The sequence below is a fragment of the Accipiter gentilis genome, chromosome 16 (assembly GCF_929443795.1).
Source record: "Accipiter gentilis chromosome 16, bAccGen1.1, whole genome shotgun sequence".
NCBI lineage: Eukaryota > Metazoa > Chordata > Aves > Accipitriformes > Accipitridae > Astur > Astur gentilis.
In genome coordinates, this window is record NC_064895.1 from 7,977,305 (window position 1) to 7,995,012 (window position 17,708).

General features: G+C 39.8%; 1 protein-coding gene across 2 annotated transcripts in view; it reads right to left on the reverse strand.

Moving 5' to 3' along the window:
- Window positions 1-17,708, reverse strand: part of DLGAP2 (DLG associated protein 2) — a 478,161-nt gene that overhangs the window by 36,881 nt on the left and 423,572 nt on the right. For both annotated transcript variants that reach the window (XM_049818620.1, XM_049818621.1), the window contains 2 exons: window positions 15,071-15,218; window positions 11,269-11,488 (listed from right to left, as the gene is read on the reverse strand). In XM_049818620.1, coding sequence (XP_049674577.1) covers window positions 11,269-11,488; window positions 15,071-15,218 — 368 coding nt within the window. The remainder of the gene's footprint in view (window positions 1-11,268; window positions 11,489-15,070; window positions 15,219-17,708) is intronic.

The following is a 17,708-nucleotide window of genomic DNA, read 5'->3' on the forward strand; positions in this document are numbered from 1 at the left end:
TCCTGATGGGTCATTTTGTATGTATTATGTTTAGGTAAACCTGGATGTTTGTTACACCCTAAAGTCAGATGTTAATTGATGGTCTCATGTTGCCATAGTCCATGGGGGCAAAACGCTGCATTTATCCTCTGCCAGTTTTTAAAGTAAGGTCTTTTAGTAGCAGTGAATTATATCATACCTTCAAGACAGTATTTGAGATCTATTCATGGGAATCCATCTCACCTCACATTAGTCACTTAACAGTCATCCAAGTCTAAGGCAGTTGTCTGATCTCTTTTAGAATTACTGGGAGAAAAATAAGGAATACTGTGGGCAATTCTCACCCATCTTAGATGCTTATTTTACCAGGAAATGAATCATCCTACACAGGTGCCTACTTTTCTCCACCAACCCTAAAGAGAATCAAGGACAACCAGCTCAGATCAGGACATCTACTTTTGAGATGCCTAAAGAGGTGAGAGAAACTCCAGCTAAAAGCTCTGTCCCTGTGACAGCACTGGTAGGACTCTGGTATGCACCAGGACATAACCTCTCCTATCTTCTGTTACCTGTGTTCATTGGAAAGGTGGGAGCTTCATCTCCTCTGCTTCACATCCCCTGTGAGCTGGTTGTTGAAGCAAGCCTGCGTGGAATTTGCCTGCATTAATGACCGAGTCCTAATTTCCTGCTCCTTGAGCCTTTCTGCTGGAGCTCCTAAATAGCAGTTAGCAACAGCTTGGCCCAAGGTCCCTTCGCAGCTCCACAGAAGTATTAAAAGCAAACCCTCTGTATTTCTGTAGTTTTAATTTGATTGCACAGTTTTAGGCACTGGACTAGACCATGCTGTTAATCCCACTGAAGCTGTTGATATTGAAGTCAGTGGAATCAGACCAATTCACACAAACTTAGGATTGGGACCATTATCATAACATATTATTGACATAGACAAGATTTGTGCCTTTTACATACAACTTTTTAAAAGAGTTTTTTTGAAATGGCATGTCACTGAGACACTGCTGTCATATGAGTCCCATAAAAAATGCTATTTTTTAAGCAGCATCTGTTTTTGACATCTCTCTGCTAAACATAATCTATATAGCACTTATGAAAAAAGACTGAAATCATTAGCATGACACATAACCTCAATCAAAATTTACTGGGGTAAGGCAAAATTACTGGCTGAGTTGTTTTTTCTAAAAAATATCTGTGTGTGCATCAGGTTAGACTCAGTATTCAGAGTAGATCCTTCTAGGCTTAAGTTCTGCACATCTATCTGATTTTGTACAGGAAACTAACAATTATGTGGGAATGTGACCACTAAATTTGGAAAAAAGCTGGGGTCTAAGTACATACTACAATCTCCCAGGAGAGGAACAGTATAAAAGGAATTGCTGTAATCAAGTCATTCAGTGCGTAAGTTGTTACCTCTACATTGAGGAAACTTAGGTCTGTAGGCAGGCCATGTTACGTAAACGATAAAATCTGTTTTGACAGTGTAATTAATGTTAGTCTCAAAACAGAAATGCAAATCAAACAAGACATCAAGATCAGAAACTGTAAGCCTTTGCCAAAGTTAAAAGAGATGTGGGCAACACAAACCTCATGGATTGCTGATGGACTAGTTACAAAGGGGTTCTATTTTAGCTCTGTTAATTAGCAAGAAATTATAGCCTAACCAGCATCCTGTAGATGGCAAGGCAAAGAGCTGACAGCTGTTTTGCTCTTCTAAACAGTTCCTATGTGCCTCTAAAATACTGAAGGTGAATTAAAAAACACCACCTCAGTTTTTTGGTTGCAGGAAGGAAAAATACCTTTCAGTATGCTCTATTTCATTTACAGAATGTATGTGCGGCTTTGCAGGAACACAGATTGCATTTGTCACATCATCAAAATGGTAAAGAGACAAAGAGAAAAAAGAGCTCCAAAAGCTAAGAGTCACTCTTACTGGGCTACTCTTTTCACATTGAAATAAAACAGAAAATTTGAAAATGTTTTTCGGTAGAATCAAACCAATATTGCTGTAATTCTGTACTTAAAAAATCTTTTCTCGACCTCCCACATACCCTTATCACCTAAGTCAAATAATTTCCATCAGCCTCCTAAACCCACTCACAGACATATTATGTAGGCTCATCATTGGTTTTGTCTGTACATTTTCTATTCTCGTTCTTATGCGCAGCTTGTGATTTTTGTTAACTTACAGTAAAGAATTCCAAACTGAATAGGACAAGAAAAACAGTTTCCTCAGTTAATCTTAAGGAAGTGTTGCACAATGGAATAATTTTAACAGTGTATTATGATAATGGTCCTACATTAAAGGATTTAAACGATTGCAAAATATTTTAATTAAAGAGAATTTAATACCTTTAAATCATTCTTTTAATCCACAGAGAGCTACAGGTCCGGACACAGTCTCAGAGTGCACTTCTGAGATGGGTAATGGTACAGGCAATAGTCAAATCGAGAAATCATTTTACCCAAGGTGCAGATGGAGTCAGTATCAGTGTCAAAACCAGCGCTCAGAAAGCTACTTGCAGGCTGCCAGCCCTACATTGAAATGCAGCAAATGATGAGCTCTCTCTGAGCTCTCATCTCTTCTGAGCTCTCAACCCTGTAAGTCAGAGCATGGCTCTCTCAGTTATCCTTGTCTTCAGTGGGACCAGAATGTAACCTTTGGTTTCACCCTATAATGAAATTTGAATAGGCCTGACTTTTACCTCAGATTTATAAAAGTTAGCTAGGTATACTATGCTATCATTGTAGACCATTTTTATAGGCAACAGAGAGAAATAGGGATGTCCAGAGGACAAATTCCTTCATAACAGATACCAGACCTAAAGGAGATAAATCACATTTCATTGACTATAATAGGACATTAACGTGACTGCCTTTGACACCTACATTTTAGATATATATATTAGGTGAGATGAATTTTTATGACTGAATTTTTTATGTTTTTTTTTTTTTTGATTGGGGAAAGAAACAAAAGTAGAAATATATGTATTTTTTTGGACACAGAATTATCCCAAAAGGTAAAGAAATGCATGTAAAACTCATGACTCATTGATACATTCTTGATATTGTCTTTGAATTAATCTGAATTTATTGTCATGGGAACTTAGAAAACTAGTTGGCATGAAAGCATCTATGTTTAGATGATTTGATCTGGAGGCAAATCCCAGAACCTTCAAGCAACCTGTCTGGCCAAGGCTAATTCTGTCTGGTTATGCCCTAGGAATGTCACCAATTCTGGCATCTTCATTTTCTCTGATCCTCTGGAAAAAATCTTTCAAGTATGTTTTAAGTATCAGGTTTACCAACTGTCCTTCTAGGGTAGAACTGAATCTGAATAAAATTCCTGAAACAGAAATGGAGACTTAAGTACAAGCTTATCTTGATGAAACTCCATTTCAGGGAAGTGAAAACAGAGGTTGGGAGCTGCTGAGAGGCTGGCAGAGATGTGCAAGCATCCCAAGAGGGTTTTTATATTAACAAAAGAGAGCATTTGCTGGAATTAAAACTAAAGGTAACTATAAAAGTTTTTCTCCTACTTCTGTGCCTCTCCACCAAAACACAGCTATGGCTTTATTTAAACAGTGAAGAACTTGCTTTGTCTCTACCTTCAGATGCCTCTGTTATTGGGAAGGATTTGGGTGGCAGCTGCCCACTAGCATTCTGTTCTCCTGGAAAAGGCAATTTTGCAAGTTAGAAATAATGTCCCTCGATAAAAGTACATTTGTGAGTGGCGAGCATTAATCAAAATGTCCTTGCCATGAGGCAGAACAGTAGCAAAAGCACCTGAACTTGCCTCCTTAAATGCCTGATAATACATTTTTTTGGAAAGAGATTTACTAGCCAATGGACATTCTTACCTGCTGTAAAGGAGTTTATTGTTATTTTGAAGCGCAGATCTCTTTCCTCACACATACCCTCTATTGGCCCCTGTGCCTTTGCTGGGACCCACAGGAGAGGAACTCCCCTGTGGCTGCACATGCTGGTTTTTGGAAGAATTCTTTTTGTTGTAAAGAAGCTAGAGCGGAACAGAGCTCACCCCCCCTGTTGCACTGAAAACATAACAAAGCTAAGGGGCAATTTGTTAGCAAGCAAAATTGGTTCAATTTCAAGAGTTATGCTCAGTTACATTAACTGATGGGCTGAGGCCCTGATGGATGAAATATTACAAACGAGCTAGTAAAAATTAGTGTCAGAATGCAATTAAAATGATGTCTGTATACCCAGCACAGCAAGCATTGTAGTTCCAGTGCACATGTCATCATTACGGCTCCTGACGTACATATGCCTTCAACAAAACCCAGGACTGAGTATATGCAGAGCCTCTGAGAAGGCTCCTTAGAGGATTTTTTCATTCACAGAGGAACACAGAAGGAGAAGCACTGGCAGGAGAGGGGTCCTGCCTTCTTTTTTACTACAAGCACAAGGAAGCACGATGAACTGGTGCTCCCAGGCTCACCCACCCGGCGAGCTTCCCTCAGCTGCACAGACCCACCTGAGGACAAAACCCTCTGGCAACCTCAGGCTAAACAGCTGGGCTGAGATTTACCTCTGTTAGCTTCTGTCATGTCAGGAAGGCTTCAAACACTGAACAGTGAATCATCTTCCTTGCGTGATTTTTTTTTTTTTCTTTCTTATACATTCTTCCCCCCAGCCCCATATATCATACAGGAAACAAAGGTGAGAAAAGTCTGTGAAAACTGATCCCACAGAACAGCTTTGAAGCCAAATTCTGCCATGGGAGGGAGCATGGGTGTTCTTTTTAATAAAGAAAGAACCAGCTGTCTGGCAAATCTAATAGGTTACGGAGGAATTATGTCAAGCACAGAACAGCAGGAGCAAGGAAGAAACACTCATTACACATTTTTTTAAACTAACTATAGATTGAAGGCAGCGACTTCATTTTTTATCTTTGGCTCTGCAGATCATCTGTACCAAGGAGAATGAAAATTACAAAAAGCTCCTGGCTACTGCTCCAACTGTTTTCATGCCTCATCAGCCTGAAGAGGCCAGGCGGCCAGGCAGCCCCAATTTGCACAGCCTTACTCCATCTCAGGGAATTCCAGACTTACGAACAGTTGCAATGGCCCCTTGGCCATCCTCTGTTGAACTCCTCGAACCTAAGGGCTTGTGTCACCTTCATCCCAGTGACTCCCTGGGCCACTTCCACCACGCAGAGCTGCTATTAAACAGCAGTGTCAGCATAGCAGCAGAACTTCAATATATTTAAAAGAATTAAAGACTAATTATTCCCCCCAGATACACCCAGAGCAATGAAAATGATGTGTGCGTATCCAAGTGTAGAACTGGGCTCATCGTTTAGTTAGTATAAGATTTATTCTCACAGTATAGGCGCACAAGTTGGCACAGCATCAAAGCATTAACTCGGGATCCCCAAGTGCTCCCACAGATATATGGTATGTTTCCTGCAGGGAGTCAGAGTGCCAGATAATTCCGTGGAGCCCCAACAGTAATTAAGCAAAGTCAATAGGCAAATTATAATTGAGAAAACAGCCTTCTATATCTTATTTGGGCTTAAGGTTTTGTGGTCTTAAAAATACCTGTTGTGGATACCACTACTAGCTATTACTTAGCAATGGATACCAGTAAAAACCTCTAAGACTCGACATCTATTTCTAAAGAAAGAACACAGATTATGGAGATGTTACTTCATGCATAGGTTTTCCCCTGTTTGGCTGGTGCCTTGTATTAAGAAGATCCGAGCAGCCACCTGGACGAAGTATCTCATTCTTGAGGAAATAAAAGAAAATCACACATTTATTGCTCGTAAAGCATTTTTCTTTTAGGAATTTAGGTGTGTGTTTTTCCAGTTTTTATATTTATATACATTTATATAATCCCCTCTGAGCCTTCTCTTCTCCAGGCTGAACAGTCCCAGCTCTCTAATCCTTTCCTCATGGGAGAAATGCTCGAGGCCCTTTGTCTTCTTAGTGACCCTTCACTGAACTCCACTAGCTCCATATGTAGTAGCACCATGACTTAAACATTTGCCTGTCCTTGGTATCCTCATATCTTTGAAAAAAACCCCAAACAAAAACCCCAAAACCAAAACTCCAAAGAATAACTAATGTCTTTAGTGTTCAGACAGCAACCAGAGAATCAGTTTTTTTGGTGTCTGCAGGGGTAGCTGTGCTATGGAACAGTACAACTTCTTGATGAAATATCATATTCTCATGCTTTAATGTTTGTAGGTACGTGACCATGCAATCTGTTTACTGCCAATGAGAGTTTTGCGGCTACATAACAAACGTGCTCTAAACATTCACCCTACGTAGCCCCTTCTTTAAAAAATGGAAAGCTGAAAATAGCTTTAAGTCAGGAGAATGGAAATCTGCAATTCCTCAGGCATTCTGAGTAATCCTATGAGCTGTAATTGAAAACTCCCTCATGCAATGTGACCTTGTTTGAATTAATTGGGTTTGGAATTAGTGCTCAATAGTTCAGTAAATGTGGAATTCTCTGAAGTTTACTCATTGCCAAGCAGAGTCCTACTGGCTGAGAAAAGTAAAATGGACAAAAGACAGTTCCCCACTTGTCATCTTTTTCAGTGGACTCTTTAGTAAGCATGAGTTTAGTAGAGCTACCTACTACAAATTAGATAAAAGGAGGTGCATATACAACTGATCTGACAGGTTTGCATTATGCTATGTTTTCTAGAAAAATGGAATCATTGTAATGCAGTGTACTGGCCACTTAAGGCTAGTAGCTATATTCCCTGAAATCAGCAGTGCTTCATGCTAAGTTTCTCTCAAGATGAGCTGGAAATCCCTGAAGCGGGAGCAATGATCTTGGACTGACACTTAACACAGAACAGAAATCCAGGATGCCTTTATGTACCGTGACCCAATCCCCATTGTGCTGAAGTCCTTAGCTGGGTGGTTTTTTTCTGTCATTCATCGAAAAATACAGTTGTAGCCAAAAAACTTGGGTTAGAGGAAAATGTGAAGTAGTTTTAAGAAACTGAAAATGATGCTCCCTTTTACCCATCGGCCTAAAAGCCAAAGAACTTAACTGAGGCCATTCACTTGGTGCTTGTTGCAGGAGAAGGATTTCGTACCTCTGACTGGAATGCTTCAGTTCCTCCTTATAGGTTATCTAGTCTTTTCTGCTTTAGCTGCTTCAATTTGTATATAAAAGCAATATTCACTGAGCACATATCCCACCTGATGGGTGAGTGTCCTAAGCAGCGGGCTAGAGCAGCAGTGTCCCTCTCAATAAAGGTGAAAGTGTTTTATACAACATTTAATAATGCCATCAGGAGAAACTGAGTGTGCCCCCCCACATCTCAACAGGCGATAAGCCTGCGTTCAGGTTATCCTGGATGGCCAAAGGTGCAAATACCAAATTACTTTCTGTCTCAGAGAAGGGATTTTAACACGTTCTTCTGCTTCACAACAAGCCGTCCTAACTACTACCTCCAGTATCATTGCAATCCAGTATTTCTGCATTCACGGTAAAACCCCCACAACATCAGCAGGAAAAAAACCTGTGAGGAAACATCCTGAAATATTCTATAACATATGGAATAAGTCATATACAGGACTCTGCCTGCATATAGGACATGTAACAAAAAGAAGTTGACCTTCTCAGGCAAAGGGGAAACAAGGGCAAGAGTCGTTAGTACCTTCCAGCCCTCCTCGCTGGTTCTGTTTTCATGGTACAATCCAGTGTTGTACCAGGGTATCTGAATTACTTTTCGGTAAGAGAACGTGGGTATTGCAGGTGGGATAACGCGTTACCGCGACACGGCTCCCAGCCTAGTCCCAGCCTGTTTCCCAACAGGACCGTCCAGCCGGGGCTCGCTCCGCGCGGGGCTTGGCGGTGACACAGCTCCCGTCCCTGGGGGACCTGGCGTCCCTCCCCGCAGCACTCTGCCGCGCTACCCCGACGTTACCGGGAAGGAGCCTTCCAAGCTGACACCGTCGCGCGTATCCGTCCGGACATACTTAGACGACAGGGAGCCGACCTGGTGCTGCCTGGGAAAGTGACCCAGATTTTATGAAGTCTTCCTGGAAAGTGAAGCGATGCTTGCAAGAGTAGCAGAGATGCGAGGCAGTAGTCGTTAGGATGACTACTGCACTCCGTGACTTCCCGTTCAGGAAATTACATGTTGTCTGAGCCGGAGGGACAAGGTGGGAGGCAGCAGCAGCTGGAGCTGTATTTTCTCAGCTGTGCATCTGACAGCTGCGACTGGAGTCAGTTCCGAGACTGAACGCGTACGCTGTCATTCAGGGCTTTTAACAGGAGCATTCGTTACTGGGTTCACCGTCTCTTTACAAAATGAAATGGGATGGCTAGAAATGCCCTAACCGCGATGAAATACGAGTCTTAGCAGGGGTCACAGAGTCCGGGCCTAGCTTACAGCGGGCCAGCAATGCCGGCCGCCTCCTCTGCCTTGTCACTTTTGTCTCATTCGTTTACACCTGGGGCGGCAGGTAGTGCCCCGTGTCTTGCCACACAGTCTCCATCAGCGGTGGAGAAGCCTGGTCCTGCAAATAATTAAACTACTTGGGTCCCTGCAAAAGTTATGTGTTCATTAGTACCATGGATATTACCGATGAACCATCGGGCTTTCTCTGTGAAGTTGAATACATTTAAGAAGAGCTAGTCACTGGTAGCTCTTTTTCCATCTATTAGAAAACCTTGGTAACAGAGTCCATTAATAATGTCCCGCATGATGTTCATTATAGTTGCAACCTTCCTGCCTTCTGAAAGCTGCTAATGCATCTAGGAACATTTTAGGAAACTGCGTGCTGTAAATATATATCCCATACTTTTGTAATTGAATTCATAGATCAGATACTACGTTTTTTATTTTAGATTTATATTTTTAGTTACATGAATTAATTTTTAGCTAAGCCTGTGTTATGATTTAATTGCTTTACAACATCGATAAGAGGCAGTCATGACCTATATCACTAAAATTTCAAGTAATAATTAAATTGCAATGCCCGTTAATTTTCTAAGAAATTGCTTTAGTTTCTCTGCCAAGAAGAGTTTGTTACATCGGAAGCAAAAAAGGAATTAATGTAATGTAATTTTCCTAAGAATTCAAAAGGCTGAACTGGAACTGAAGGCTGATGTGAAACTTCGACCTTTTTGACATTTATTTGAATGAAGCCCGTATAAATGCCAAATATCTGCCAACACCATTTTCACATTTCAGGCAACTGCTTCTTTTACAATTTTCAGAGATGGCTGGAGAAGTAAGGTTGTTTTTTGTTTGTTTTTTTTTGTTTTTTTTTTAATTATAAGAATGATAGGAAATGAAGCATCTCCCTCCAAACTGACAGGGGCTGAAGAGAGAAATATGGAAGAGTTACCCCTAGGGTTTTAAAAACGAGAACTTATTTGGCAATTGAAATTTTCAATTAATAGTGAATCACGCAATCATTTATCTTCTTGCAAATCAGATAAATATTTCTAATTTGAATATTTATCTTACATAGAAGCTGAGGACAAACTTGCTCAGTGGTACAGAGATAATATTTTGAGTACAGAACCATGTTCAGACCTGTATATAGTCCATAGGCTTGGAAATAGTTTTGGCTCAGGAAAACATCTCAAATCATCTTTTTTCTCCACAACATCAATATCACCTCACCACAACAAAGCAGAAAGATTACATATTTGGGCAAGAAAATCTACCTGATAAATCATTTCCGAGATGAGGGAGAACCTATGTGTGAAACAAAGCTTAAAATTTTCAAAACCATAGTATTTAACCGGCAGACTGCTAATGAATGCAAAACATTTTTCATAAGTATGAAAAAACTGGGATGCAAGCATATTTACTGCCTAACCTGGTTATTTTCTCAAACATATTCTATTATTCAGCTTTGATGCTCTAGAGAAAATAAAATAAATTCCCTACCGTGAGAATTTTGGGCTTATCTAGCATATAAACTCAAGACAGCTTAGGTTAAAAGCAATCAACTTGGTAGCCAAAGTAATTCTGAAAGTATTCCAATTCAGTACCTAGAGTCAGATACCAAAATAGATATTTAGTTGTGTCTTTTGCCATGGAAGGTTTCTTCATAATAATCACACAATACTATATGACAAAGATGAAAATTAGTCTCTCGGGTAGCAGTAAATTCTCATTTTATATCATGATAGCATCTCTATTAAACAAAGGACAGAAACGGCCCTAGAGGTGGCACTGTACGCCACAACTTCTGGTTTTACACAAAGTTATATATAGCAATTAAAATACTATGCTTAAGATAAAATAACATTTTATGCTCCTTCTGGAATGCAAATTTATGTTATTCAACCTCAGCTTACTTCCTTTCTAAGCTCCCACTGTTCTGTTATACAACAGATGTGTCAAGCAAATAATTTTAAAAGTACTTTTGCATTATACATTTTGAGCTCTGTTTTTACCTTTTGTAGATGGGTAGCCTGCACTGCAATTTAATAGTATGTGGCAAGGACAATATCATAATTAGGAACTGACATTAACATATTTGAAAACATAAAATTGAATTTGGATCACTTAACAAAGAAAACATATTTGTTATAGATTTCATTTTAATTATGCAACTGCTATCTGTGCAATCTTTTCTCTACCAGTAATAAATGTTAGCATTCTAAAATGAATAAAGCTATCATCTTTGCTAAGAAACTAATAAGAGAAAAGAAAGTTAAAAGAATGTTAAAAGGTCCCAAAAGTGAACGGTATAACAATGAATGCTAATGGGTACTGATGAGTAATAGCAGATGTGTGAAGGTTGCCATAACATTTATGATTCAGTGTATAGATACAGCTGGTTACACCTTTTCTAAAAGTAAGTAATTAATTCCCTGTTAATTGCTTGTAAGTGTTTAAACCAAATATTTAAAATCTTGCTTCTCTTTTTCTTTTGGTACTTTAAGGATCAAAATTAAAGTCAGTGTAACTGATCTCATTTAGAAGATCAATTATGTGATAGATAAAAATACCTAAATGTCTAACAGTATGTAAATGATACCATTTGCACTTGCATTTTTATATTTGCACCTGGATAACTGTATGCATGGGAAATGGAGGTCAAAAGTCCAGGTCCATTATATTATGCTTGCAGGATTCTCCCCAGAAGGAGTTTATTCCAAGCTGTAGCCACAACGGTACAGTATTACAAACCTAAGAATACTGGTATCAAATATTACCACTACACACGGAAATTGTTTCCAGTGTCAAAATGTCCTTTTAAAAAACAAGATGATATATTTTTACATGCAGAACAGTGGAAGGGTCAGTGTAGATTTTCTTACCTGTTGTTGACCTGATAGTTGAGGTGATGTTGGAAGATGCCATCGCAGGTATACATTCATCATCTTGGGAATAGCCTGCCTGAATGGCACGCAAGTAACTGTGGCTTCTTGTTCGGAAACATCCAGGGAGGTCAAGGGCATCCATTGCCTGAGCTTCAACTTCACTAAACACTGATTCACACACCGATTCAAATTGCCCATTAACCTCTGCTTCACTCATCTGAATAAACAACAACAATGCATTTGATTTTTGACTTGCTTTTTTGTGATCATCACGGCCTCAACATCTCAAATGGACACCTGTACATTGATGAAGAACTGTTTTAGCAAATAGTTAAAATGTAGTAATCCCTTCTGATCACATACACTTTTTTTTTTAACTTACATCAGCTGTTTATATGTATCTAGTAAGTACATCACACATGCCATACAATTAATTTTACGTTCAGTATCTTTTGGCATATTCAGAGGATTGTAAATACATGATGTAATGGTAACCAACAAGATCACTCTGTGCTGAAATAAATCCATGTTGTGCCAGGATAGAACAGAAATCAGCTATACTAATAGCCCTCAGAAGGTGAGGGTGGATTGCCTCGGTTCTTCACTTATCAGCAAAGTTACTACTCATGTGGACATTTAGCCTGTGTGGCAGGTTGTTATCTTCTTCTCACTGTAAAGGGGCTCAAGGAGGTATCTCATACTTGAAGATGTGTTAAGTTCAGAGGAGGTGATGCTTCTGAAAGGTTTGAGCAATATTGCATCTAGAGTTGTGTCCAGTGAAGCATGTGAAAGAATAACCATGGTCTGAAATAGACTGAAAAGTGGTCAGACAAGAAAGTAATGCTCGCACCACCTTTAGCTGAGAAGGGCCCTAAACTGAAATTAATTCCCTGGTTAACTGGCTTAGCCATTCAACTCCCAGGGAAAAACGAGGTGCAGCCACTACTGCTGCCTTTTCTTCAGCAGCATTATTTTAAGCCTGATACTTGTGCCACCAGGTGTGCTGAGGAACTCTGCCCGGCAGCTCAGCCTCGGTGTGCCTACCTGCATCCCCGACCAGGTTGGGGGATTTCAGCATCACCCTCCAGCTCCCCGCAGCATCTACCTGTTGACCCTGCCCTACAGGTTGGGCATGGTGCAAAACTGTACATTTTTAGGAAGCTTTCATGATAAATAGGGTTTAGGCAGGCTGGCCAGGCTTAGGGAACCTCTTAGGAGGGAACCCTGTATTGCAGTTTTGAAGATGAGTGCCTAAATTCTACCCACATAATTTTTAACAGGATCTCTGAAGTCAGCCCTAACTACCTATAAATGTACCTGAATAATTCCAATTATATTTATCCAAAATCAGATAGGAAGTTAACACTGGACAGGCAAATGCATGACCTCCTGATATGTCCTCCTGATAATAATCTTTTTAAAACGAGAGTTCTAGAAATCAAAATCAGTATAAACACCAAGTTAAATTCGTAGCATCACTAAAGTTGATATTACTTTTTCTATACAGCTGCTAAGTGCATTTTTCATTATGACTGTTCCTAGAACATTATTCATTATGGAAACAGAGTGAGTGCAAATGTTTCAAATGTTTTAGGATTTTGATTAAGTAAATGGAATTTTCATACGGAACTCCTGATGATAATGAATAACTGATATTTTAATTTCATGTAAGACATTTTGGCTACTAAATCTCTTCTGAAAGGAATTACATTACCCTTCATAAAATTTGCTTCTAATAAAGTTAAGTAGACTAATGCAATCTTGAAAAGATTAAAAAAAAAATCTTACTCTGAAATATTTTGCATACATCATTGATCAGGAAATTTATGGTAATGTAATCCGTAAACAGTTTAAGTACTAACCACTTCTTTCAAACCAAGGTCATTGACAATAGAAAAATAAAAGTTTTAAAACTTAAGCTAAAAATGTAAACCATGGAACCCAGCATCTTTCTTGACTCCACCTTTGGTCAAGAGTGAAAAAGGAAGTATCTCACAAAAAAGGCATTAAAAATACCACAAATCATACAAACTGCTATTATGTAGATGGGACAAGAAGATGACGGTGTCATGGAAAAAGAACCAGAAACAGCAAAGGTTCAGAACTTGTTATTTTAATACATTTACTTTGTGTAGTATCCATTAAATGCATTTATTACTGGTCTGGAAACAGCTGGACTGTGAGGTAGTAGTATGTAGCTGACACAAAATTACATAGGTTAGTGAAAACTGAAAAAGAAAGTAAGGAACTATATCCAGCAGGTTTAGTTAATCTGGCCAATTGAGCAATCTACCTGCAAATGAAATCTACTGTGGACATCTTTCCAGGTAATGCACATCGGAATGAAGAATTTTAACTACTGCTGAAACCAATTAGACATTATGGACATCTCAGTGAAAATCTCCGTGCACAGACATGGCCAAAGAGGGAGAAGGTGTAGAATAGCTCTATATTATAGCATTGTTAGGTGACAGCCAACAGCACTTGCTTGGAACTCAGGATCTAATTCTTGTGAAAGTTTCTCAAAACCAGAGTGTAATAAAAATAGAAAATAACCAAACCAGGGTAATGAAAACCAAGGCATGAGAATGATGGAGAGAGGTTTCACAAGGGAGCCATGAAAAATAATGAAAGGTTTTGAAAATGACTGTCTGTTTCTAATTCTGATGTGTGCTATGCAAGATTATACTTAGCTTTATCCCACGTAAATTAAGGAATTTGGCTGAAGGGCATTAGTCAGGCAACTAGTCCCTCCCAGCTCTCTACAGTCGGTGGAGACTGACAAGCATTTCCAGAGGGCTCTCAGCCCACTTGGGATGTGCATTGTCCTGGAAGAAACTCTTTCACTCCATTAACTACAGAGGAAGCTTTAGTTGTTGCCTTAGTTAAAAGCCTCAAGTTAGATGAGTTGAATCCAGGCCTGAATAGCCATGCAATACAAATTGAACATGAATGAATATAAAATTGCTTAAAAAAGATTTTTTTTTTTAACGTAACCATTGTGCATAATTAGCTACTATACTCTTAGGTGCCTCACTAAATGGTCAAAGACAAATAAAGTAAGACGTGTCTGAGAAGAGGGCAGGGTCCATCTGTCATGAAGCAACACAGGGAAGAAATGTCAGGACCAATGAACATTAGAAACATTGGAAATGTTATTTAAAGTCCTCTGCTAAACAGAACATGCACATACTTCATAAGGCTGCTTGCATTTCAGGCCTGATTCAGATCTCACTTCAACATGAATTTGTACTAACTAACCAACATAAAACCAGCAGGGTGGAAAAATGTCTCTTTTCAGAAGTCCCCATACATAGAATAATTGATGGGACTTATTCTTTCACCCAAGAAGAGTGAGGGATTGAGTTTAGAGATGAATCACTGGTCCTTTGAAGCATAATTATTTCAATCTACATTTTAATCTGGTAACCCACATTTACTGAAATCAGAGTAGATATTTTCAGAGGATGAGTATTGTAGGAGTGTGCCCCTTATGCTTAGTCTGAATCTTCTTAACATTTAAATATTTAATATAGACTGAAAATGAAAATACCAGTATTTGTATTTTTAATGAAAAATAAATGGAAAATATCATGCGCAATAGTGTCCCTTTGCTTCTACCATTCACTATTTGTCTTGAAATTTTGAACAAGGGTTGCATTCCTTAGAACTGAATTATGTTGACAATGCACATCCTCAGTTTGATGTTAATTAAAAAAAGACACTAAAACCATCCACTAGTAACAACTCTCGCATCTGTGATTATCCTATAAGAAAAGTTATAACAAGAATTTCCCACCTGACTAACACAGCTGGCCTGACTGAGCGTGCTCACTGCTCTCATATAGCTCTGATTCCTTGAGCGAAACTTTGGGGAATTGTAGTTTGCAGAGGGATCCAGGTTGTGACCCCCAGGCACGTCACTTGCAGTTTGAAGGTAGCTCTGACTACAAAGGAAAGAGGAAGAAAAAAGGAAAGGGTGTAAAACTACAGATGGAATCAATTAGGACACTAAAGACAGTAATTTGTATGAAACTCACAAAATCCATTCCCCAGGGTCCAAACCTCTCTCTACATAAAGCATCATAGATCTGTTGTAGTCAAACACCTTAGCACAAGCAGAGAATCTGTCTGCAGTTCTGCTAACCTAGGTGATATGAAATTTTAAGTCTTTGCTGTATTTAAACATCATCAAGCCTCCTGGCTATTAATGTTGAACTTTACTAAAAGGAAATGTCTAGGTCAACAGGAACAAGAACCAGAGCTAAAGCACAAACCAAAGTAACTAAAAATCTTTCTTCATAGATGAAATCTGCTACTTGTCATCTGGTTTTCATCAGGGTCTTAGGCATCAAGAGACCTTTTATCTTCAAAGGACTGATATATTTTTATGAAAGATCAAAATATTCCATGTTCAGCTAAAAAAATAGATTGATAAGGTACTCAGAGCAACTCCACAAAGCTCCAGAAATGCTTTTCTTACAACACATCTCCCAGTTTAGAGGACTGGGACCTTAACATCACACTGAGCCCCTTCCAGTATGCTTCCACTACAAGGGTATGTTAGTCTTTGTCCTGGTTTCAGCTGGGATAGAGTTAACTGTCTTCCTAGTAGCTGGTACAGTGCTGTGTTTTGAGTTCAGTATGAGAAGAATGTTGATAACACGCTGATGTTTTCAGTTGTTGCTCAGTAGTGTTTAGTCTGAAGTCAAGGATTTTTTCAGCTTCTCATGCCCGGCCAGCGAGAAGGCTGGAGGGGCACAAGAAGTTGGCACAGGACACAGCCAGGGCGCCTGACCCAAACTGGCCAAAGGGGTATTCCATACCATGGGACGTCATGCCCAGTATATAAACTGGGGGGAACGGGGGTGGGGGGATCGCCGCTGGGGGACTAACTGGGTGTCGATCGGCAGGTGGTGAGAAATTGCCCTGCGCATCATTTGTACATTCCAATTCCTTTATTATTGCTGTTGTCATTTTATTAGTGTTATCATTATCATTATTAGTGTCTTCTTTTCTGTTCTATTAAACCGTTCTTATCTCAACCCACGAGTTTTACTTCTTTTCCCCGATTATCTCCCCCATCCCACTGGGTGGTGGGGGAGTGAGTGAGCGGCTGCGTGGTGCTTAGTTGCTGGCGGCGTTAAACCATGACAGTCTTCATGTTTTATGTTAAATATATTGATTATCTGTCAGTCCAGGAAAATACATAAGCCTAAGAAAAGAATGGTACTTTGCTACGAATACAAAATTTTAAAAAATGAAAGTCACAAACAAGGTTTACCAGAGTTCTCAGAACCTCTGAAAATAAGATTTTGGAAGTCACGTGACACTCACACCTACACATCAGTGCATAAATTAATTAATGTTTCAGAAAATGTTGGGTTTCGTGTGGTAAACAGGCAGTTTTTATATTCATTCCTTAAAGGTAGCTTTAACAAAAATACAGTTTCTGGGAACAATAGATTTGTGCCAGTTGAACATCTGTCAATATTGGCAGTACAGTTATTTCAAGCTGAGCTGGCAGAGTTACTCAGTCCAGCGTGGCTGTGACACATGCCCCGGCTGTCGGGAATTTCCCTGTGAAGGGGTAAGTTTCCTCTCAGGAAGGACCAGACCACTTAGTGGATGAGACAGCCATAGGTCCAACTCCTGGTGCAAAACGAGGCACAACCCAGGACCTTGTTTCTTAGACCACATTTATCAAACACTGAGCGTGACCATAGTCAGGTGCTTGAGGAAGGACTCAGCCTTCCTCACTGAGTGGTCACAACCTGAGTTTGGGCTGGATGCAATCCCTGAGGAGCACTCGGGGAAGAACCTCAGACCTTTTATCATGGCTCTGACTAGAGAAGCAAATAGCGTTGAGCTCCGTCTCCCTGTGTGGCCATGTCCTTTGATGCCGGACATGTGATGACCCAGGGTGCCCTCACATCACAAGCTGCAAGAGCAGATGGGATTTGTAGACCCTCCTGACCTTATACTTGGGAGATCTGATCTCAAGGACTTCCATGTGTTCTCCCTGACTTGGCCATCTCAGGGTCACCATAGACATAGCCTTGCTTCCTCAGAGCATCTGCCAATGGCTGGGCTATCTGCTCCTCTAAGACAGGGTGCCGCCGCCTCCTTCTTCTTCAGTAAAAAAGGACAGGTTTTGTTCTCATCTTGGTGCAAGGGAGGCACTTTTTTGAATTCTTAAGAAATTTCCCTGGAGAAAGCCCATTTTTTTCTTCCTGTCTTTCAGTGCCTTCTGTGGAATACCTCTGTAACCTCACGATGGAGGTGAACTATGCAGAACCTATGCTATAACTGCTAAAACCAAAATGAAAATGTATGAGATTGATGCAGGCATGTGATCAGAGGTTAATTAAGTCATTACAGTCCAAGTGATTTGCAGATTAAGATAGCTGTCTGGTAGCGGGTCTAATTTGGTTTTA